The 25,563-nt window shown below is 37.8% G+C and overlaps 1 protein-coding gene across 9 annotated transcripts in view; it reads right to left on the bottom strand.

The window, feature by feature from the left end:
* The window catches only part of Nfat5 (nuclear factor of activated T cells 5), a 79,664-nt gene that overhangs the window by 44,507 nt on the left and 9,594 nt on the right, over window positions 1-25,563 (bottom strand). For 5 of the 9 annotated variants that reach the window (XM_031341336.1, XM_031341337.1, XM_031341339.1 and 2 more), the window contains one exon: window positions 4,405-4,530. In XM_031341336.1, coding sequence (XP_031197196.1) covers window positions 4,405-4,530 — 126 coding nt within the window. Of the gene's footprint in view, window positions 1-4,404; window positions 4,533-25,563 lie in introns of those variants that run through there. The other 4 variants (XM_031341342.1, XM_031341344.1, XM_031341341.1 and 1 more) reach the window with 3 other exon arrangements.

Genomic DNA, 25,563 nt, shown 5'->3' with positions numbered 1-25,563 from the left:
TGTCTCTGCATGGTGCCAGGACCAGGGCTACAGAAATGTACCACTGCACCATGGGTTTGGCAAATCTGAATTCAGGTCTGCAAGCACTTTACTATCTCCCTGGGCCTCAACAGATTCTATTGTATATGTTTTATGAGTATAGCTACCTATACATGTTTTTAAAAGGTGCCTTAGGTATTAGTGTACTGAGGCTATATTGCTTCTAAAAATGACTTGTAAATCTAAAAAACTTGTAATTCCAGAACTTGAGAGGCAGATGCTGGGAGATCTGGCCAAGCTAGGCTTGTCTATAGAGAAAATTTGAGGCCTACCTGGGCTACAAAGATCTTGTACGCACACATGCAAAATAAATACTAACTTAATTATTCAAAGTAAAATACCAATTTTATGAAAACAATGAATTGTATACTGGTTGTTAAGTTTCTTCCATTGAATTATAAAACTCATAGTTTAATCAATTCTTTGGTTATCTTCTTCTTCCTCTTCTTTTTTTTTTTTTTAGACAAAGACACTCTTAAGTAACCCGGGCTATCATCAAACTAGCAGTCATCCTTGCAGACAGGCATAGATTCCATAGATTTTTAACTCAAATTCTTGAGCTAAACAATGAATTATTCACTGGATGTATGGCACATACCCACTTTAATTCCAGCATCCTAAAGGCAAAGGCCGGAGGAACCTCTGGACTTTGAAGACAATCTAGCCCAAATAGAAACTAAGAGATATAGTGCCAATCAAATATCTCCAAATGAAAAAAAACAAATTCATTTGATTTTTTGGGGGTGGGGCAGGGTTTCATGCTGGCTTCAAATTCACTATGTAGCAGAGGTTGACCCTGAACTACTAACCTTCTCCCAACTTCTCAAATGCTGGTATTATAAGTATATTAGCTGACTTCTTAAATTGAGGCAACATAGATTAATACTGATCTCCATGTAAGATTTATTACTGTAAACAAGTAAATCTCAGGATTAAAAACTCTAAACATGTAACTAAAATATTTGATTGCTATAACTTTCATTTCTTTTGGTCAACTTCTTATTTTGCTAATGCTATTAATTCATTGACTTTGTTTGTTTTAAAGAAAGTGGCGGGGCTGGTGAGATGGCTCAGCAGGCAAGAGCACTGACTGCCCTTCTGAAGGTCGTGAGTTCAAATCCCAGCAACCACATGGTGGCTTACAACCACCCATAATGAAATATGATGCCCTCTTCTGGTGGTCCAAAGACAGCTACAGGGTACTCATTTATAATAATAAATAAATCTTAAAAAAAAAAAAAAAGAAAGTGGCCTCTGTCATAGCTATTTACAGAGCCTGGAAGACTATTTTTAAAGTTCTTATTTCTGAATCTATCATTCATTGACATACTGAATTTCATATTCTTAGTATTTTCCCAAGAGAATTCTTAAAAATACACAGGTGGACAAGTTTCAAACTAATGAAAGTCCTTGTCTTCACACATAGGAGAAGCTGTGCTTCCTGCCCTCCTCGTCTTTCTCTATCTTAACCTTGGGATGCACAGAGCAGAAAGAGTATGTAAAGGTGTAGTAGTATAAAAACTAAAATCCTAACAATTTAAAAGCGGCTGAGAAACATCCTTTTACCCAGGATTCTGGATTGTGGATCAGCAGCATCACATTTATTTATGTCCTCAGTAACATATGAGGAAGTAGGGGAAAAAACTACTTTGGTGAATTTGAGAAACACATTTTTAATAATTAAATAACAAAGAGTGTCATGAACATACATATTCCCAGTCTCTAAATTGTTTCTTAAAAAAATTAAACTGATTTAAAATCTGTGACACAAACCTTTATGGCAGAACTAGAAGTCTGTTCCCACCAGGCCCTCATACCTGATAGCAGCCAATACAGCTCCTTCAAAACTCTGAAGAATTAACTATATCAAAAGTCATCATTTTTATGCATTTAACAGTAAACAGCAAATGCTACAGATTTTTGTTTTTAAAAACATAACATTTAAATTAATGTGCATTTCCCTAGCTATCAAGCTTCTGATCAGAAGCCAAACTTGGTAAAATACTCCCAGTCTTTCTTTTTGATAGTTATATCACCAAGGCTATCAATCTGATAAATAAAAATGTGACTCCAATGATACATACTGATGCCCTTAAAATTATTACTCTGTAATTTAAACTCTTATCTGTAACAGTATATAGTAAAGGGGTCTTTTCTATTAATAAGACATTGGAAAACAGAATAAACTATGTTGGTTACCAAAAAAGTAGATATGTAAATTAAAAGATTATTAATTACTAGGATCACAGAAACTTTCTGAAAGAAGAAACCTTTAAAAATTGCCTTTTTATTCTCTTCACTATTTTTATAATGTCAATGATTCAAGATAATAAGACTTTCCTTGGATGCAGATGTGTCTTGATGGTAGAGCACCTGCCTATCACATATGAGGCCTTGAGTTCAATCATCAGAGCCACAAATATAAATACATTTATATACATATATAGATAGCTCTAGTATATTTCCTTTGGTCAAATTTTCTATTTTCATGTTTCAACTCATAGCTTTTAATCTAATTACCTGTAAAGACTTTCTCAACTACACAGGAAGGGCAAAACTTTTCCTTAGTGACCCCAAATCAAGGACCTTAAATATTTATACATAAGAATTTCTGAAGCATATGATACTATTTAAAGGGAAGTGTGCTTTTTATAAATGTAGCTATGATTTTTCAGCTTTTCAAAGGAACTGGATCTACTGTGAACAGATGTTACAAAGCACAGAAGAAACAGACTTGTAGTTCTATGCAGAGTCAGCATGTCCTTACAGAAACATCTCAAAACACAAAAGGAACCAGTTAGTCAATCTCTACATGTGGATTTAAAGTGAAACAATACTTCTTTAAAATATTTTATATTTTATTATATAATTCAGTCTTTAAAAACTAGATTTAAAGCTCCAAATTCCCCAAAGATATTCAGAGCCATATTAGAATCTGGTAGATATGAGGTGAACCAGATCATCATATCAATTTGATTATAAAAAGCTCACTAATTCACAGTTAAATCCACAGAAGCTGTTAGAAAATGTCTGGCCACACATGAACAGTGAGGAGGGCCAATATATCTTTGTCATGTTTAAAGTTTTCCTGCCCTCAAGCAAGAAGGCTTCATACTGCACTCTTCAGCATTGTTAATGGCATACAGATTAATGTATATAAGAAATTAAACACCTGCAGCTAGAGCACAGTACCAATACTGTCATTTACATCACAGCCTTCTCTTTTGATTTCTCTTGGTGAAATTAAAAGAACTTACTGGAAATGATGTTTTGATGGATTTTAAATACCATTTTAAAAGATAAGTATCATGAGGCAAGAAATCTTTATAGGACAGATAAAACTTCAGAAAAGTAAACATAATGTATTCATTTTTCTAAAGCAAATACATTTAGTAACCTATACTCCCAACTTTTAAAAAAAAGGTACTAGAGTTGGGCAAGCTATGACTGTGGAAAGCATTCATACTAAATTATTACTAATCAAGACTTTTTTAAATTAGTTTGTCAATTTTTATTCTAATTTAAAGTAAAAGTTTAAACCAATTTAATGTATTTTTACAAAGTGTATGATTTGAGAGCTGAGTGAAAATAAACTTAATAAATTTCAAATATTATTTTTAATGTTTCATTGTTACAGAGACTATAAGAAAATATATTTCATAAAGATTATATTTAACTTGGCCAGTATTTTTCATGAATTTAAAATAAGTATCAGGCCACATATACACAAACATGCGTGTGTGTGTGTGTGTGTGTGTGTGTGTGTGTGTGTGTGCTATATAGCTCTGGCTATGCCACTTTTTTTTAATTGTAGGAAAAAGGTTATAGTTACATGGTATAAAAAGAAAGAAGATTTGAGAACTTGAGTCCTTTTTTAGGTTATATAATATTTTTCCCTTTGGGCAAATCTTTAAAAATATCTGTTAAGGGCTGGAAAATAGCAGTTAAGAGCACTGACTGCTCTTCCAGAGGTCCTAGGTTCAATTCCCAGCAACCATATGGTTCAATTCTCACAACCATCTGTAATGGGATCCAATGCCCTCTTTCTGGTGTGTTTGAAGACAGCTATAGTGTACTCATGTAAATAAAATAAGTAAATAATTATTTTAAAAAATTGTTAAATAAAAGGTCAAATAAAATTTTTTAGCGATAGCTTGGTGTTTATCTGTTTTATGTGCACCCAACAAAGTCACTTTAAACTACACCTAAAAAAAAACATTGAAAACCTTTCAATGTAAAGGCAAAAGTCTTTAGACCTGTCTAAAACCCTCAAATCATACTTTTTGATATGAATTTTGACAATACTGTTCATGTTGGCCAGATAGTACCCTAGTTTTCATTAATGAAATAAAATGAAATGCATACCAGCAGCAACTACAGCTGGAGGAGGCGAGCCTGCCTCACCACCGCTTGTCTGACTCATTGATGCTACAGATGTTTCTCTAGGTGGAGGTAACTGTAACTCCTTGGGGAGAAGATCATAGACAGATTCTGTAGGGAGGAAAAAAAATTTTGAAGGAAAGTCAGTCAATAACATGTACAAGAAATGAGTATGTTCTTTCTTTTGAGAATTTTATTTTCATAAAAATAACTGCATCATGAAGGTTGTGAATACCTATTAGCAAGTATTTGTTCTTTTATTATATAATCCTTTTTAAAGTTAATTTATTGTCTCATATATTTCATCCCAGCCGCAATTTCCCCTCCTCCCTCTGCCTTCCACCTCCTCCCCTATCTGCTCCCTCATCTCCTCCATCAGAAGTCTGCACAGAACCTACAACACTAGAGGGCGCCAAATACCATTGCTCAGGTTTGCTTGCTGCCATCTCACTGCTGTCAAATACAGGGACACCAAAGCTCAGCACACAAAGTGCTTCTCCTTACCTAGTTAACATTTCTATCAAGGTAAAGACAAAAGGTCCCCCAAGTCAGACGACTGGTACCAGGGCACAAGGAAAGAAAATCAGCAGAATAGGGAGCACATTCAGAAGACTAAGAATTTGCTGTAAGGGCCCAGACTAACTAACTGGAAAAGAAGGAATAAAATGAGTACTTTCAGGTACTCAAAATAATGTCTCTAGTGTCAAAGGCAACAATGTCAAAATGAGCTGGCTGGCTTGTTTTCTTGGCCCTGTTCTACATATTCTAATTGATCCATTTTTGTTACTGATTATTTCTGGGTCAATTCAGTTCTTCTTCAATCCTGCTGTGAAGGGGTCGAAGAACTTTCACCACTGTGCCCAACAAGCTCAAAATAGAAGTCTTACCCAGAGGCATATGCAGTAAGAGGGGAAAACTGTATTTTTGTTTGTTTGTTTATTGAGACAGTATTGCTCTACATAGCCTTGGCTGTCCTGGAACTCACTATGTAGACCACGGTGATCTTGAACTCAGAGATCCACCTGCCTATGTCTCTCAAGTGCTGGGATCAAAGGCATGGACTATCATGCCTGGCTGAAACTGTGATTTGTAAAATGGTCTATGTGTGTGTACTCGTGAGCAAGCCTAAGTGTGTGTGTGCATACCATGTGTATAAGAGTCCACCAAAGTCAGAAGGCAGCGTTGGATTCCCTGGAACTAGAGTTACAGATGGTTGTGAGCCACCTTGAGGGTACTGTGACCTGAACTTAGGTCCGTGCAAGAAGAGCATTTGTAACTTACAAGTACACTTCTTTCCCCTTCCTAGGTGGGCATTCTGTGCCCTAGGTACCACTGTCTACAGTTTTAGTTGGTCACTACTTGTTTCAGAAAAAGACAAGTCTCCCACGCCCTATATCCGCCTTCTCTAGTTGAGTCTAGAAAGACAAACCATAGCTGGATAACAACAGATTAGCCAGTAAATAAAGAAAATATCTAATAAAAAAAAAAACAAATTAGCCAGGCAGTAGTGACTACAGGGAAGTACACTTTAAGCCCAACTTGGGAGGCAGAGGCAGGTAGATCTCTGAGTTCGAGGCCACCCTGGTCTACAGAGCAAGTTCAAGAACAGCCGGGGCTACACAGAGAGACTGTCTCTCAAAAAACAAACAAACAAATAAATGATGAAGCAAGGGAGAATGGTGATAAAATCTAGGACAGTAGAGTTTTCTTGGTAAGAAACATGGAGATAGGACCAAAACAACAACCACAAAAAACAACAACAACAAAACCAAACAACAACAAAAAACTGGATCAGTTGACTCATTTGTGTTCTTCAGGAGATCATATTGAGTAAATAAGCAAAATAAAGATTGTATATGAGGATGGAGCACAGCTCACAGAGCAGATGTAATTTAAATAGAAGGATCTGTTCCTAAGAATTAGATTATTCCTCTTAGGATCATTAGTCTCCATTTTATCTTTTATGTATGTGAATATACTGTAGCTGTCTTCAGACACACCAGTAGAGGGCATTGGATCCCATTACAGATGGTTATGAACCACTATATAGTTGCTGAGAATTGAACTCAGGACCTCAGGAAGAAGAGTCAGTGCTCTTAACCACTGAGCCATCTCTCCAGCTCTCCAATTTATCTTTACTGACCTCTGGAATTCAACTGTTTTGGGGTTAGACTTAACTCCAAAATTGTTAGAAAGTTCATTTCCTTTGTAACTTTTCTCAAGAATCTCTTGATTTACTTTCAGGTAATCAAGTTGAACAGAACTAATATTGATTAATATCTATGAAGAAATGAAAAAAGGAGGGAAAAAACCCATAGTTTTTATGAAGTGTTTCTGGTCAGAAGGGCATGCACACATACATTGTACACATAGAACCATTTTTGTTTAATTGTCGAGCAAGCAACTAAATAAAAACATTTGTGGTAGAAAGGATAAAAACTCAGGGAGATCTCTGTGAGTTAAGTATCACCCTGTCTATGTGTATCAAGTTCCTGACAGCTAGAGCTAAAAAATGAGACTATCTTAAAACATGGTCTCTCTGCTGTGTAGTTCTGCTATCTTAGAACTGGCTATACAGGCCAATGTGGCCTGGACCTCATCGAAATCCATCTGCCTCCTGAGTGCTAGAGCAAAGGTGACACACTGTGTTGAGAATACTTTAAAAATATGACCAAGATAGATGCCATAGATAGGTAAGAGCACTAGCTGTTCTTACAGAGGACAATTTCCAGCACCCTATGGCAACTCACAACATTCTATAACTCCAGTTCCAGAGGACCCAATGCTCTTTTCTGGCTTCTTCAAGAGCCAGGACACATGTGTACAGACACACATGCAAGCAAAAACCCATACACATAAAAATTTTAATGTACTTTAAAAATGTAGCAAAGCAAAGCCAGGCAGTGGTGGCACAAGCCTTTAATCCCAGCACTCAGGAAGCAGAGGCAGACAGATCTCTATGACTTCAAGGCAGCCTGGTCTACAGGACTAGTCTAAGACAGCCAAGGCTACACAGAAACCCTGCCTTGAAAAACAAACAAACAAACAAACAAAACAAAAAAGAACACCCCTCCCCAAAAGTAACAAAGTATGAATTAATGCCCCAAGCAGGTACTATTGTACAAATAACAGAAGTTCTCATAGTAGAAGTTCTTTGATTATCAAGTATAGACACTGCCATGCCACCTCAAATGCCCAATCATCAGGTATAGATACCACACTGAAAAAAAATCTACTTGTAAACCCTTTCACTTTGTTTAAATATGAAAAGAAAATAACATTTTCCATCCTTGTAAATATGAAACTACCATTAAGCATAGAAAGTTTCCTTAACACACCCCCCATCAAAAAATGCTTAGGAAATATTTGTCTTACTCTTCCCTCCTCCATTCACTGCTGAGCTCAGTAAACAGGTAGAGCTCCAAGCTAAGGTTTCCTTAGCACTCTATGACAAAGTCCTAACATCTCCAGTGTGCCAACACAGTTCTACACTGAAGAACTCATTCATTTTGTTTAAAAACAAGAAACACTTCACCTTTGACAGTCATCATATTTGGCATCTCCACTGGAAAAAACGTACTGGCTGCAGGTCCACTGGATATTTTGTTTCTCAAAGATTACAGGGTCCAAGAATAACTGGTAGGTATACTCTGTTTTAACAAATTTTTCTCAGTTTTGAAGTATAAGGCAATTTATTAATTTACTATCAAATATGTATTTATTCATATTACTTTTCCTGATTGTATTGTTACTAGTGCTACAAACAAAATAGTATTATATACACTTTATACCAATTGGGAGGGGCGGAGTTAGAAAACTAAGGAGTTCCATAGATATTATCCAGTTCTTTAGTTACCTGTTATTTTAGGACAGGGGATGTAGCTCAGTTGGTAGAGCAACTGCCTAGTGTATAGTCAATCCCCAAGGCAATATAAACCTGGCCTGGTGACACCCTTGTAATTCCAGCACTCTGGAAGTAGAAAGAGGAGATTCAGGAGTTCAAAGTCATCCTTGGCTACTGAGGGAGTTCAAAGCCATCCTGGACTAGAAAACTGTGCCAAAAAACTAAAAAAAAAAAAAAAAAAAAAAAAAAAAAAAAAAAAAAAGAAAGAAAGAAAGAAAGAAAGAAAGAAAAAAGAAAAGAACCCACCTATAGTTTAAATTTCCTATTATTTTGTGTGTTTTGCTAAGTGGCAGTGAGGGCAGGGTTGGGGGGAGATTGTATGTGTTTACATGTGTCTATGAACCTGTGAAGGCAGAGTTTAATGTTGGGCATCCTCTTCATTTGCATTCCGTCTGGATTTTTATTATATTTATTTTGTATGTATGTGTGGACACATCTTGATGAGTGTGTGGAAGTCAGAGAAATCTTTGTGAGTCAGTTATCTCCTACCTTGTGAGTTCAGAGGATTAAACTCAGGTTGTCAAGCTTGGTGTTTACAGGCTGAGTCATCTAGTTGGCTCCCTCATCTTTCACTTATTTAACTGGAGCTCACTGATTCCCATTCCACTAGGCTGGTTAGCAAGTGAATCTCAAGAATCTACCTTCTCTGCCTGCATACTACTAAGATTAGAGGTACATGCTATCACACCCAGCTTTTTATGGTAGAGTTCAAACTTAGATCTTTATGTTTGTGTGGAAAGCACTCCACCAATCACAAGTCACCAGGCCCCTATCTCTATCTATCTATCTATCTATCTATCTATCTATCTATCTATCTATCTATCTATATTGTTTAACTTAAGTTTGTACCAGAAGAAACAAAACTCTTAATTAATGAAGTCATAAAGTGATTTATGAAGCATTTAAGGCTTAGTTATAATTTCTAAAAGTCTTCATAGATACTTTTGTAAGATTGTTCAAACTATGAACTGCGCATGGTAGTGTATGCCTATAATCCCTGCATTCAGCAAGCTGAGGCAGGAAATCAAGGATGCTATGTCAGGACTGCTTTATGGCAAGACTTTGCCTCAGTAAAGAACAACCCTGCCCCCAAACAAACAATAAAGCTAAACTAGCAAAGCAGAGATCAAAACAAGGGTCAGACGACCCATCAAAGATATCAGCAACTTAGTAGGGAGAGGAGGGTCTCTATGGGGGATAGATCCTAAGCAGTTTCAAAGCCTAAGCTAAAGAAAGCACAACAGAGGAGGAGAAAAGAGAGGAGAAATATCCAGGTACAGAGACTACATAATATGAAGCAGTGTCTGTGTAAGAGGACAGTGTGTGTAGTGGGGGTGGGGAAAGAACCCAAGCAGAATGAATCTTTATAGGTGATTCAAATGGACATTGGACTCTAATACCTACTGGGAATTGACATATAAGTAGATAGCTCAGCCCAGGTAGTAAAGTAAATAAATGCCTAAGCAGCATGAGAAGGATACATGAGGGAATGAATATGAAAAGCCTAGCATGGATATCAGAGATAGAACAGCATTAGGAGGTATGAATGTTGGGGGCACACCTTACATACAGCACCAGAGCCTAAATAGTAATAAAGATACCAACATAGGAAGTTGCTCAAGGCTAAGTATTGAGAGCTGTGAAGATTGTGCCCATGTGAGAGCAGTAAAATGTAGTGTGGAGAGTTATAATATACGCAGTTATAGAAGCATTTATCTAAGACTATAGATCCTAAGCAGAATGAGGAGGGCATCTGCGTAAGAAGTGCAGCACATGTGGGATTATCAGATATTGGTTATATGCCTAGTAGGGCTGTCCAAAGTGAGAAATAAGAAGTAAGGTTGAATGACACCCACAGGTGAGCAGGAGGTTTGCTCTGATTTTTAAGAGCTTCCATATTAGGAAACAATATTCAACAATGTTCAAGCTGGGTAATGTGCTAGAAGGGGGAAAGCAGTGGCAGTGACTAATAACATGGAGACTGAAAAAGTTAGCAAACCTTATTAAGATCAAAGGAGCCAACCTAAGCTACATGATGAAAGAAAACCAGTTTCAAAGCAAATCAATTAATCAAAGGAACCGAATTTAAATATCTCTGAATTTGAACATCTGGCCATCAAAAATAATCTACAGGCTAGAGAGGTAACTCACTTGGTAAAGTGCTTGATGCACAAGCACTTTGACTTAAATTGGACATCTAGCACTCATGGAAAAAGTCAGGTGTGGTGGCATACAACTGTAATCTCAGCTCTGGAAAAGCAAAAATGGCAGATCCATTGCAGTTTACTGACCAGATAGCCCAACAGAATCAGTAAGTCCCAGGTCCTGGTGAGAGAGCCTATCTCAAGAAACAAGACAGACAGCTCCTGAGGATGACCCTGAAGGTTGACTTCTATCCCCTGATCCCACATATACAAATACGCCCCCCCCCAAAGCCCTTACATTGTTCTTTCATTCCTTTGTCACTGTATCTGCTTAAATCCTACAAAATCAAATACTTTGGTAAAAAAATGTATCAAAGTTTTATCGTAAGAAGAAAAGTGGTACTCAAAAGATGGCTCAATGCTTAAGATCACTTGCTGATCTTGCAGACAACCCAGGTTCAGTTCCCTGTGCCCACCATCAGGAAGCTTATAGCCACCTATAACTCTAGTTTCAGAGAATCAGATGCCATCTTTGGCACGCATGGGCACCTACACACCTTTGATGCAAATACATATATATTCAGGTACGTGAGCGCATACACGCATACACGCATACACACACACACACAAATTAAATAAAAATGAATTGGATTCCAGATTCTGCCTTCTGCAGGTACCACATACCACATATGGAACCCAGATAGACATTCAGGCAAAACACTCATATCAATAACAAATAAATTATCTCTTGATCAATTTCCTTGTTTGCCACCCTCTTAGGCTAAGCATGTTTCAAAATGTGTTATCTCTTTCTTACTCTCATCTCTAATTTGATAGACTATAGCTTAAACATCATTAAACTAGCTCCTATACTGAGATGGGGCATACATATAAAAGAAAATCACTTAGACAATCATAGATTAAAAAAAGAAGAATGGTTTAAAATAATAAACCCAGCATATGAGTGGGAAGGTAGGAAGAGCATGAGTTTGAAGTCAGTCATGACTACATAGGGAACTGGAGGCCAGATACATAAAGGAAGAATGGAAGGAAGGAAGGAAGGGAGGGAAGAAGGGAAGGATGAAAGGAGGGAGGGAGGAGGCAATCATACAGCAGTGGGCAAAAGAACGAACTCAAGACATAAAACCTTGTTTTGATTGCTCCTAACAACAGTAAAAATTGGACTATTAAATTCTATAATTAGGTTGACAATATAGCTGTATAGTAACATGAGTACTAATTAAATATTAGTACTTATGATGTCTGTCCTTTCCTTTTCATTTTCATCCCCCCCCACACACACCAAGATACAATGATTTTCAATTCTTCATCTATGTATTCTTACCTTTGCAAATGTTTTGTTTTTTTGCTTGAAACACAGATTTCCCCCCATATTCCCTTTAAACTGATTCATTCCTTCCAAGTGGCTCTTCTTGACCACCTCAATCTTTGATAGTCTCACTGTTGTAGGCAAGGCTCACTTTTTTGGCAACACTGACCTCCAACTTGTGTTAATCTTTCTGCATCCCAGTATACTGATAGTAAAGGTATGAGCTACCATGTCAAATTCACTTCAATTTCATTACTTAGTTCTATTTCTCTTACCATGATACTTACGGCACTTTAATAACTGCCAGTTTACTTCAATGTATTTCTTATTTGGCTACACACATCATGAGGACAGTGGCTAGGTCAGTTTCATCCACACTGTCTCAAAGGCATGGTGCTTGACACAATAGGTACCCCTTTTATAAGTGAATTAATAAGAAAATAGACTGGGAAGATGTAAGATTGTTAATGGTATGTAAGAAAAGGCGGTAAGGCTTCAAAACAATTCCAGTTACCCTGCCAAACCTGGTGACCTGAATTTGATTCCTGAAATCAACATAAAGATGGAAGCAAACTTACTCCACAAAGTTTTTCTCTGACTTTCACATGGGCATTGTGGGACACACACCTCCATATACATACATCATGTACTACACAAAAATTTTTTAAAAATTTAAATATGTAGACAGGTATGAATGGGAAAAGCTACAGGGGTGGGAAAGTCATAGACAGGAAAAAACTTTAATAAGAATATAGAATCAAGAGCTGAGAGTGGTGGTATACATCTTTAATCCCAGCATTCAGGAGGGAGGTGGGTCTTTGTGAGTTCAAGGTCAGCCTGTTCTACACAGTAAGTTTCAGAAGAGCAAGGGCTACAGGACTCTGTTTTAATAACAAACAGATGAAATAATGATGATGATGATGATGATAATAATAATAATAAATATAAGTATCACAGATAAGATGCTGAAGACTTCCAAATGTGAAAATGTCTCAGCTCATGGAAGAAAGAATCTGAAAGAATCTATTTACTTGATGTGGAAAAGGGTATTTCCTGTTACTTTTGCCAAAGAAGGGAAAGATTGAGACAGAAGCCAAAAGGCAGAGCTGAAGTCCAAGTGGGACTGAGGAAATAATCCCCTCTCGGAAGGGTAGACTGAAACAAAACTACTATCCCAGAACCTTCCCAAAAAGAAGGGAAAGATACTTGAGAAGACAAAGCTACAGATGAAAGGTTGGTTTTATTCTGCTTGATGAAAAAAGATTGCATAGACTTTGTATATACTTGACAGTATAAGAAAGTACCAGCTAATAAGAAAAAGCCTGAGATACCAAAAAGAAGAACTTCATTTAAGAAAACACAATCCAGCTACCATTGTGGCATGTGATTGGAATCCCAACTATTCAGGAAACCAAGGGACCCTTATCTACTTACTAATGGTTCCAGTGGTAACAGTAGTGACAATGGCGATTTTACTATATTAACAGTATATTTTTAAATTGTTCTTCTATTATTAGCTATTTTTGCTAATCTCTTACTGACAAGTTTGTAGGAGCTAAGTCAAGATAACTACCATGATTCTGAAGCCATCTTAGCCTACAGTGGGAAAAGTCAAAGAGATGGGTAGATACAAGGGATAGGGGAGGCAGGTTGGCAATGTAGTGCAGTTGGAAGAGTGCTTGTTTAACATACGTGAAGCCTGGGCTCACTCCAAAAGAATACATAAACTGGAGATAGTGGCCAACATCATGGAGATGGAGCAGTTGTGAAGCACAAGGATCACAAATCCAAGTCATGAGAATGTTGCAAAAAAAGCAAAGCAAAACAGGAGCCAGTCCCCATCACATACAGGAAAAAGGAACGGAGATAGAGAAAGGTAGAGAAGAAGGCAACAGCTGAGGATAAGATAAAATGTAAGCCCATGTCCTGAATCACACTCCTTTACTCTATCATACTTACTGCTTTTCACCCTGTTAATAATGCCCAATCCTGAAAAACTAACCACTCATCTTCAACATTCCTAAATCCACACCTCCAAGGTTTTGATGCAGAAAAATCAAAGCTTACAGACTAGAAATTCTATGAACTCATAGCCTTCCTCCAAGCAACCTAGAAGCCTTTTATAAAAAGGTATTCTTTGTCATCTTGTCAGCTTTCCTAGCAATTCCTCACAATGGTTCTTTGAAAGCCATTCCCTCTATGTGTGTCACTCTTGGATGTTCATTTCTCCATGGTCATGAATTCTCAAAGTTCTTCATCCTCATCTCTATCCCTTTTATCTCCATCCATTTTTGAGACAGTCTCACTGTGTAACTGTGGTTGGCCTTAACTCACTATGCAGACCAGGCTGGCCGCAAACTCAGAGATCCACCTACCTCAGTGGGATTAAAGGTAAGCATACTCATTCATGACGTTACCTGTCCTTTTATATTCAAGAATAGCACCAACCCTAAATCCCAAATCCTTTTTTCCCCTTGGGTGCCAAAACTTTCTTATATTTGTTTATATGTTTGCTGACACTACAGGTTGAATTTAGCACTTTGTACATGCTAGGCAAGTATTCTATCACTAGGATATATTCCCAGGGAACTGGAGAGATGGCTCAGCGGTTAAGAGCACAGGCTGTACTTCCAGAGGTCCTGAGTTCAATTCCCAGCAACCACATAGTAGCTCACAACCATCTGTAATAATGGGGTCTTCTGAAGACAGCTACCGTGTATTCATATACATAAAACAGATAAATAAATCTTTTTAAAAAAGATCTATTAAGCTTGGGATCCTCATGCCTCTAACTCCAGAGTCTGGATTAGAACAATCCTGCACCACTAGCCCTGCCCTATCTTTTCTTTGTTATTCCTTTTATCAATTCCTTTACCCCTCTAAATACAATTGATCTTGAATCTACTTTCCCTCAGTGGCTTCTTGTCAGAACTTTTCACAAAGGGTAGCAGAGGTAAGTTGTCTGTGCTATCTGCTTCTTGCTAAGCCTGAACTCAGAACTTCATATATGCTATGCATGTTTTTATACTATATAAATGTTTGTGTGTGGAGGGAGAGAGGGGGAGAGATTCAGTAAATAATTTTAGCAGAAGTTATATTTTTTTTCCTTTTCATTCATTCATTCTGTTTTTTATTTATTTGTTTTTCAAGACAGGGCTTCTCTATGTAGTCCTGTAACTTGCTTTATAGATCAGGCTGGCCTTGAACTCAGAGATCCACCTGCCTCTACATCCACCATCCAGCTCTTTCTTCTTTCTTTTCTTTTCCCTTTTTTCCTTTATTTATTAAAGATTTTGTTTGTTTGTTTATTTATTTATTTATTTATTTATTTTTTCATAGCTGAGGATTGAACCCAGGGCCTTGTGCTTGCTAAGCAAGCACTCTACCACTGAGCTAAATTCCCAACCCCTTATTTATTTATTTGTTTGTTTGTTTATTTATTTATTTATTTATTTAATATATATGGTGAGTATGCTGTAGCTGTCTTCAGACACTCCAGAAGAGGGCATCAGACCCCATTACAGATGGTTGTGAGCCACCATGTGGTTGCTGGGAATTAAACTCAGGACCTCTGGAAGAGTAGCCAGTGCTCTTAACTGCTGAGTCATTTCTCCAGCAGGTCCCGGGTTCAAATCCCAGCAACCACATGGAGACTTACAACCATCCATAATGGGATCTGACGCCCTCTTCTGGCGCATCTGAATACAGCCACAGTGTACTCATATACATAAAATAAATAGATCTTTATTAAAAAAATAATACTTTTTTAAAAAGCATGTGTATGTAGATAGTAAAGAGACTTGCTGCTCAGTTATCTGTAGAAAATCCAGTATTTGTTAATTCAATTTTTTTAAATTAAAAGTATATTGGGGGTGGAGAGACTACTCAACAGTTAAGTCCACTTACTGCTCTGCAGAGGACTAGAGTTAAGTTCCCAGCATCCATGTTGGGTGGTTTACAACTGCCTGTAATCCCAGCAGTAAAGGACCACTCTATAGCTAGTGCCCTCGTTTGGTCCCCATGGACACCTGCACACACATATGGACATACATTCACTCAGACACATACACATAAATAATAAGAATAAATCTCTAAAAAAGTATTCTTGGGGCTGGAAAGATGATATATCTACTGCTCTTGCAGAGGACTGGAATTCGGTTGCTAGCAGCTATGTCAGGCCTATTATTTCAGTTCCAGAAGGATCTGGCATCTCTGGCCTCTATAGATACACATACATACACATGTACACATATCCACAGACAGACAAATATATACACATAAATAAAATAAAAAACTCTAAATCTTAACAACAACAAAAAGATAAAAATGCTGAGTATGGAAGCACATACCTTTAACCCAACACTAGGGAGGCAGAGGCTAATGGATCTCTGAGTTCAAGGCCAGCCTGATCTACTTGAAAAGTTTTAGGACAGTCAGGCCTACACAGAGAAAACCTGTCTCAAAAAAACCAAACCAAACAAACAAATAAAACTTGAGAGGAAAAAAAAAAAAAGACAGAAGTGTTAACTTTATTTCCCCAAAATGAAGTTTGATCTGAGCATCCTTTAAAAAGTCATTAAAAGGGCTAGAGAGATGGTTCAGAGGTTAAGCGCACTGACTTCTCTTCCAGAGGACCTGAGTTCAAATCCCAGTAACCACATGATGACTCACAACCATCTGTGATGAGATCTGACGCCCTCTTCTGGTGTATCTGAAGACAGCTACAGTGTATTTACATAATAAATGTGTACTTATATAATAAATAAATCTTTTTTAAAAAATGTTATTAAAAGACTTTTGGCTTGAGATTAAGATAATTTCCAACAGTTCTTGAAATGGTACTAAACATAGTTTTACTATTTTGTACTATGTATTATGTCAAGGTGTATTCTTGCACTGAAGATTACAAAACCAAAATATCAATCAGCTCTGAAAAACACTGAATGTGCTCTATACCCTGTGATATCAAAATTCAGCCAAGACTTAACTCTTATGTAAACAAAATAACATTCATCTCATTAGTATGCAAATTTTCTTTAATAAACAGTAAAATTATATATATAAATATATAGATAGATGCATGTGTGTGTGTGTGTATATATATATACCAAATAATTTTTTAAAATAAATCTATTGATTTATTATCAGTAAGTGTTAGATCTGTATATTGACTTCATATACCTATAAAGTCATGTAAAACTTCCTCAGGCCTAAAAGTTATTAGTAGAAAAGTTTTAAGAAGTCTTAATCTAAACAATCCTACTTGTTAATACAAAGTAACTTTTCTCAAATCAAAATCAACTCATTTGGCAGATACACTAGCAACCAAATTCCAGCTCTTGGCAGTTTCAAGTAACAAGTGATAAATTTCTGTGAACTTGCTAAAGTAGTCAAGTACAAATAGGTTAATGAACAACTAGAAGACTGAAGCAAATTCAGTACTCCACTAATTATAGCTAAAATCAGCATCTAGAGAGAAAAAATGGCTTTAATAAGAGACAAGGTTACATTAAAAATTTCTGACTTCAGTTTGATCCCTAGATATCACATAAAAGGAAAGAACTGATTTCAAAACATTGTCTTTTGACTTCCATATGTGTGCCATGGCACAGGTGACCCCTGCCATTATACACACAGTAATAACAACAGTAACAACAACAATAATGATTTTACTCTTCAGAGCATTTTGTTTGTGACTAATTTTCATACAACTGAGACTGCTCTCAAACTGACTATATAGTTGAGGATTATCTTGAGCTCCCGATTTTCCTGCCTCTACTGGGATTATAGGCATGAGTCATGAAGCTTGGAAAGCTTGTGTTCTTTCACTATACAAAACACAATGTCTTGAGGATTGGAAAGATAGCTCAGTAATTAAGAGTACTTAATTGCTTTTCCAGAGGACCTAGGTTCAATTCCCAGCACCCTGGTGGCTTATTATCATCTGTAGGTCAGTTCCAGAGGATTTGAAGCCCTCTTCTGGCCTCTTGCAGGCACCGTATGTATATGGTGCACAGACTTACATGCAGGCAAAACACCCATACATGTAATTTAATGGTGTATTTTCTTCCAATAATGAAGTTATATCAGTTTACCATTTTTCATCCTTATTTCTGATTCTACAAACTAGCCAGTTTTAGGATCAAACCACTCTTGTATTCTCAGAATTACTGGTGGCATTAATAGAATCCTAGATACTATAGTGGTGGAAAGAGGAGTATTCAAAAGTTTACTAGGCCTGACTAAGTCAACAATCCTCTAAGGCTGTCTCAGAATAACAAGTGAAAGGAAAGATGGCCCGCACAGTAGTTCCCAGGAGCTGTGCCCGTAACACAAGTGGTGAGTCAAGTTATCTATTTGGCAAACATCATTTCATTTCAGCTCCCTCCTCAGATATTTTACTACATAACATGGGAAGAGAGGACTAGGTCATATTTTTACAAGTTAATCAATAAAATAACTAACATTTGTCAGTTATTCCATGCATTCATATTTAGGAAGTACATATATACAATGTTCAAATTATAGCAAAATCTAGAATTAGTTTGGTATGGGCAAAAGTAGAACTAGAAAAATATATATTTGAACCTGGAATTTTCTTTTCCTTTTTGTTTTGTTTTGTTCGATGGTTTCACTCAGCAGCTGAGGTTCTCAGGGAACTAACTTTTAGCCCAGTTGGCCTTAAACTTTACTTTCTACTGCCTCAGTCTCCTGAGCAGCTCTATTTCAAACCTATGCCATCAGATCTAGCCATCTATAATAAACACAGTTAAATACACATGTGAAACTGCTCTCTACAGCACTGTTTATAAAAAGAGAACTGGAAACACCCTAAATGTAAATGTTGTCAGCGTAAGAGTGATAAATAATGACTCAAAACATATCATGATAGAATGCAGGCATTAGAAACACAGATTTGGACCACATCAAATGTCGACTTTGTAACAAGCTGTTTAGTAAAGCAGGCTATAAACAGTGTAAAATTATTACCAAAAAAACCCTCCTAGGGCTGGAAAGATGACTCGCAGGTTAAAAGTACTTGAACCATGTACAACTCTATCAGAGAACCAACTTCAGTTCCCAATACCCTGGTTGGGCATCTCATAGCCATGTTAACTCCAGCCCTAGGGGATCTGACTTCGCCTTCGGGCCCCCAGTGACACCTGCATACACATTTATGTACCTCCACTTCCCACACATACATGTAATCAAATATAAAATAAATCTTTTTTTAAAAAGTCCTATTTAGCTGGACATAGCAGAACTCAGCCACTATCCCAGCACTTGGGAGGCAGCTGCAGGAGGGTCACTACAAGTTCAGGTTCAACCTGGTCTATACAGTGAATTACAAGCCAGCAAGGACAATATAAGATCCTGTCTCAAAAATAAAACAAGAATCCTATTTATGTAAGATATAATATATAGGGGCTGGCAAGATGGCTCAGCGGGTAAGAGCACTGACTGTTCTTCAGAAGGTCCTGAGTTCGGATCCCAGCAACCACATGGGGGCTCACAACCATCTGTGATGAGATCTGATGCCCTCTTCTGGTGCGTCTGAAGACAGCTACAGTGTATTATGCTGGAGCGAGCAGGGCTGGAACAAGCAGAGGTCCTGAGTTCAATTCCCAGCAGCCACATGATGGCCCACAGCCATCTGTACAGCTACAGTGTACTCATACATATAAAATAAATACATAAATAAATCTTTAAAAAAAGATAGAATATATATATAGAAAGAATATATTTGAGAAGAGATTTTTACTTTTTTCTTAGTATTTTCATATTGCCTAAAGACTGTTTTGTTTTGTATTGAAACAGGGTCTCAATATGCAGCCCTGGCTGGCCTATAACTGCATACAGACCAGGCTAGCTTCAAACTCAGAGAGATCTGCCTCCCAAATGCTAGGATTAAAGGTATATGCTAGCATGCCTAGCACATCCAAAGACCTATAATAAATATCTTCCTTTTAGTAAAAAGTACAGATAAATTATGCTTCATTTATAACCTAGAGAATGTTCAAATGTACAAAGAAGAAAAAAAAAACAGCTTTTAGAATTCAGTTATTTTGAGGGATGGGGCCACCCACCCATCTCAAAAATATTAATCCAGAATTTCTCCTGTCAAAAAGAAATGCAGGGACAAAGAGTGGAGCAGATACTGAAGGGAAGGCCATCCAAAGACTGCCCCACCTAGGGATCCATCCCATCTGCAGACACCAAACCCAGTCACTATTATTGATGCCAAGAAGTGCATGCTGATAGGAGCCTGGTATAGCTGTCCCGGGAGGTTCTGCCAGAGCCTGATCAATACAGATGTGCATGCATGCAGCCAACCATTGGACTGAGCCCAGGGTCCCCAATGGAGGAGTTAGGGGAAGAACCGAAGGAGCTGACTGTCCATAAGAAGAACAACAGTATCAACCAATCTGACCCCCCAGAGCTCCCAGGGACTAAATCACCAACCAAAGAGTAAACATGGAGAGACCATGGCTCCAGCTGCATATGTAGCAGAGGATGGCCTTGTACGGCATCAATGGGAGCAGAGGCCCTTGGTCCTGTGAAGGCTTGGTGCCTCAGTGTAAGGTTAAGTTAGGGTGGTGAGGCAGGAGTGAGTGGGGGGGGAGTACCCTCATAGGGGGAGGGGGTATGAGAGGGGGTTTGTGGAAGGAAAACTGGGAAGGGGGATAACATTTAAAGTATAAATAAAATAACCAATAAAAAATGGAAAAAAAAAGGAGAATTCAGTTATTTAAGACTAAGTCATTCTATAGCCATTAATGAGCAGAAATAAAGGTATAAAATTACTTATCACATAAAAACATTAACAATGGTTATTTCTGTGTGATAGGATTATATATTGTCTCTTCTACTTTTTATACTTTATAATTTTCACAGTAGTCTTTCTGCAATAAAACAAAATGCAAGACTTAAGAAGCTGAAGCAGGACAGTCTCCAAAAAACCAAAACAGGGCTGGCAATATAGCTCAGTGGTAGACAGCCTGCTTAGCAGGCACAAGGCCCTAAATGTAGCTCCCAGTACCAAGAAATAGAAACAAAAAGTCCTACGTTCAATTCCTAGCAGTATTCTGCTCCACACACAAAAATTTTCTAGGGACTGAGAACATAAGTGGTAGAAGCATTTGCCTAGCATATTCTAAGGTTTTAGGTTCAATTCTAAGCATACGCATAACAGCATTTGAAACTTTAATTTGGGGGCTGGGAGAGATGGCTCAGAGGTTAAGACCACTGATTACTCTTCCAGAAGACCTTGGTTCTATTCCCAGCACCTACATGGCAACTCACAATTGTCTGTAACTCCAGTTTCAGGGAATCCAACACTCCCAGAGACATACATGCAAACAAAATAGCAATGCACATTAAAAAATTAAATAAAAAGGAATTATCAAAAAGAGCTTAATTTTGTTATAACCTAAAAAATAAGATCAATCTTTTTTTCTTTTTTCTTTTTGGTTTTTCGGGACAGGGTTTCTCTGTGTAGCCCTGGCTGTCCTGGAACTCACTCTGTAGACCAGGCTGGCCTCAAACTCAGAAATCTGCCTGCCTCTGCCTCCCAAGTGCTGGGGTTAAAGGTGTGCACCACCACTGCCTGGCCACAAGCTTGTAATCTTATCACTCATGAAACTAAAACAGGAGGGCCATGAGTTAAGAGGGCCAGCCTGAGAGGCCCTGTCTCTGAAAGACAGAAATTCATATAAACCCTCATATAAAATGATCTCATATAAATTAAACAAAAATTTTACTGTTCATATAAAACAAGCATTAAACCACTCAACAGTGCCCTTTAACCAAGACCTTCAATGAATATAATTATAGCTCAATTTAATTTAACAATTATCCAAGGTCCTCATTAACCACATCAATGTCTAATTAATGATATAAATACAAGCACAAGAACACCTTTTTGAAACTCAGTAGAGTTTGAGGTTTCCATAGCTACAAAAGTATGTCTCAATTCACTAATGTAGATTTTCTTCTTTCTGGCTCACTGCCACAATCCTGTGACATTTATTAGATAACCACAATCCTCCTGCTATTATTAAATATAAACATTTGCTTTCTACAAATCAACAAAATGAATCAACCATGCAATAGTGAAAAACATTACTTTATCCTATCTAAATGAGGCTAATATACTTACTCATAAATTTTTCATAAAGTCATCTATCTGGCTTCTCAAATTTTAGTTTTGATTATTAAGTATGTAGTACAGTAACCAAGGCTCATGCCTGCAATCCCAAAAGTAAGGAGGCAAGAGTTTTAGGAGGATCAAAAGCTTAAAGTCATCCTCATAAATAGTGAACTTGAGATCAGCCTGAGCTACCTGAAATGAAAGAAAGAAAGAAAGAAAGAGGGAGGGAGGGAGGGAAGGAGGGAAGGAGAGAAAGAAAGAAAGAAAGAGGGAGGGAGGGAGGGAAGGAGGGAAGGAGAGAAAGAAAGAAAGAAAGAAAGAAAGAAAGAAAGAAAGAGGAGAGAGAAGGAAAAAAGAGAATCGGTATGTCTCACTTAAAGCTTAAACCATAAACATTTTTAATGGTAAAATATGTATCAAATTTATACTATCTTAGCCATTTTTAAGTACACAATTCAATGGCATTAAGTAACTTGTAGTAACATACAAAAATAACTTTTAGCCATACTTTGTCTCTTTTTGTTTAGCTTGTTTCACTTTGTATGTTTTTTGTTTGTTTTGGTTTTCTGGGGCAAGATCTCATGCAGCCCAGCTGAACCCCTAATTCACTATGTAGCCAAAGCTGACCTTGAATTTCTGATCCTCCTCTTGTGCACACCTCCTAAGTGCTGGGTTTATAGGCATATGCCATTACTGGCTTACTTTCTATGTTTTCATTTAATATACAATGTGGGAAGAATCAAAATTTCCCTTCTCGACTATTCTCATACAGAACATACTTTGTTTAGCCATTAGATATATTCACAGATATAAGTTGTTTCCATCTTTATTTTTAGTTTTGAGCCAGTCTCACAATGTAGTATAAATTGGCTTCAAACTCATATTAATTTTCTAGCCTTACTGAGATTTCAGGCATGTTAGCCTTACTGAGATTTCAGGCATGTGCTACCTTGCCAGGCCTTCTGTGTGAATGAATAAACTAGGGGCTTGTGTATGCTTGGCAGGCCACTGAGCTACATTCCCATCCTTTTCACCTTTTAACTATTATAAAAAATGTTGCTAGTATACAAGTATTTACTTTAAATTCCTGTTCTTATGTGTAACCACAAGTAGAATAGATGCACTGACTGTCTGAGATTATGCTTAACCTGTTGAACTGCCTGTTGTACATAGCAGCTGTATCAGTCTACATTCCCACAGTCAAGGTAATTAATATTCCACAATTAATATTTTATTATTAGAGCTAGCCTTCTACAAGTATATGATTGTTTTGATCACATTATTTTAACTTTTCCTATACATTTTATGCATGTATGTATACAGTGATATAATTCATATACCATAAAAAATTCACCTATTTATTTGGGGGAATTATTTTATTAATCATTTTATTTGTTTACATTTCAAATAATATCCTCCTTCTCAGTTACTCCTCTACCAACACCCCCATCCCATCCCTCTTGCCCCCTCCCCTTTGCCTCTATGAGGGTGTTCCTCCACCCATTCACCCACTCCTGCCTCACCCCTCTAGCCTCCCCCTACGCTGGGGCATCAAGACTCCTTCCCCTCCCATTAATGTCAGATAAGGCCATCCTCTGCTACATATGTATCTGGAGCTATGGGTCCCTCCATGTATACTCTTTGGTTGGTGGTTTAGTCCCTGGGAGCTCTGGGTGGTCCAGCTAGTTGATACTGTTCTTACAGGGTTGCAATGCCCTTCAGCTCCTTCAGTCCTTCCCCTAGTTCTTCCATTGGGGTCCCCAGGCTCAGTCTGATAGTTGACTGTAAATATCTGCATCTACATTGGTCAGATGCTGGTAGAACCTCTCAGGGAACAGCCATATCTGGCTCCTGTCAGCAAGCACTTCTTGGCATCAGCAATAGTGTGAGTGTTTGGTGTCTGCAGATGGGATGAATCTCTAGATGGGGTGGTCTCTGGATGGCCTTCAGTTTCTGTTCCTTTTTTTTTTTGTCCCTGTCTTTCCTTTGTATAGGAATATTTGTGGGTTACAATTTTTGAGATGCGTGAGTGGCCCCATCCCTCTACTGGGGGCCCTGCCTATCTACTGAAGGTGGTCTCTACAGGTTGTCTCTCCCCTTTGTTGGGTATTTCAGCTAGTCATCACCATTGGCTCCTGGGAGCTTCTCACTTCTCTGGAGTCTGAGACTTTCTAATGGCTAACCCCAGTTCCCCATCCCACTCTGCTACATGTTTCTATTCAATTTCCTGATCTTCTGTACTTCTCTCCTGTCCTGGTCTACAAAACAAGTTTCGGGACAGCCAGAATTACACAAAGAAACCCTGTCTTGAGCCTGGGCGGTGGTGGCACATGCCTTTAATCCCAGCATTTGGAAAGGAAAGGCTAGCGGATTTCTGAGTTTGAGGCCAGCCTGGTCTACAGAGTGAGTTCTAGGACAGTCAGGGCTATACAGAGAAACCCTGTCTCGAAAAAACAAAAAACCAAAAAACAAAACAAAACAAAAAACAAACAAACAAAAGGATTAATTCCGAGGTGTAGCTCAGTGGTAGAATATATGCTGAGCATGCAAACATGAGGACTTTGGTTCAATATGGAGCGACACAAAATATTAAGTAAGTTTCTCCAGGTTACTTTCTTACTTCCTCACATGTATTTTGTGGCACATTATTTTGTGGCACACCTGCCCACATATATACACAATTAATTAAGGTAAATAGAAGCAACATGTTCCAAGACTTCTCATCACTACCCCATTGTAAAGAACAGCAACTTGTTAGCTTAAGTCTACATTTGGTTTACAGCCACTGCCACAGGGCACACTTAAACATGTCCTATCTTATTAATTTATAGAGATAACTGTAATGAAACTTTAAAACAAACATACTTGTGTAATAAAGCCTCCATAGACAGGCATGGTAGTGCATGGCTTTAATTCCAGCACCTGGGAGGCAGAGGCAGTTAGATCTCAGTGCATTCAAGGCAAGACTGGTGAGTACCAAGATAGCCAGGGCTATGTAGAGACCCTATCTCAAAATAGATAGATAAATAGACAGATCGATACATAAATAGACAGACAGATAGATCCTCTACCAAAAAACTTGCTTTTTCATATTGTTAAAAAGCATTTTAATGTCTAACATCCTAACTAGCCCTGTAGAATTTAGTATGTATGACTATTAATCAAATTTCTATTTTATTCAAAATCAGAATTTTCTACATACAGTTAAGCAAAATACTGTAAGTACAAATGTAAGGAGCCAAAGAACTCATATTCTGTGCTGAAAATTTAGGCCAGTTGGTGCAATATGTGCTTAGCTTGCACAGAGGCATGAGTTTGTTCCCCAGCACCACATAAAAGTAGATATGGGGGGGTGCATAGGCCTATAACCCCAGAACTTGGGAGGTAGAGACAGGAGAATCAGAGTTAGTTCATGGTCTTCCTCAACTACATGACAAGTTGAAAGCAAACCTGAACTATAAAATATCCTGCTTCAATGACCAAGTCAGTCATCAATGGGAGGAGAGACCCTTGGCCCTGTGAAGGTTCTATGCCCCAGTGTAGGGGAATGCCAGGGCCAGTAAGCAGGAGAGGGTGGGATGGCAAGCAGGGGGAGCAGGGAGGGTACAGGGGTTTG

The sequence above is a fragment of the Mastomys coucha genome, unplaced genomic scaffold (genome assembly GCF_008632895.1).
Source record: "Mastomys coucha isolate ucsf_1 unplaced genomic scaffold, UCSF_Mcou_1 pScaffold22, whole genome shotgun sequence".
Taxonomy (NCBI): Eukaryota; Metazoa; Chordata; class Mammalia; order Rodentia; family Muridae; genus Mastomys; species Mastomys coucha.
This window is presented reverse-complemented; position numbering and strand designations above follow the sequence as displayed.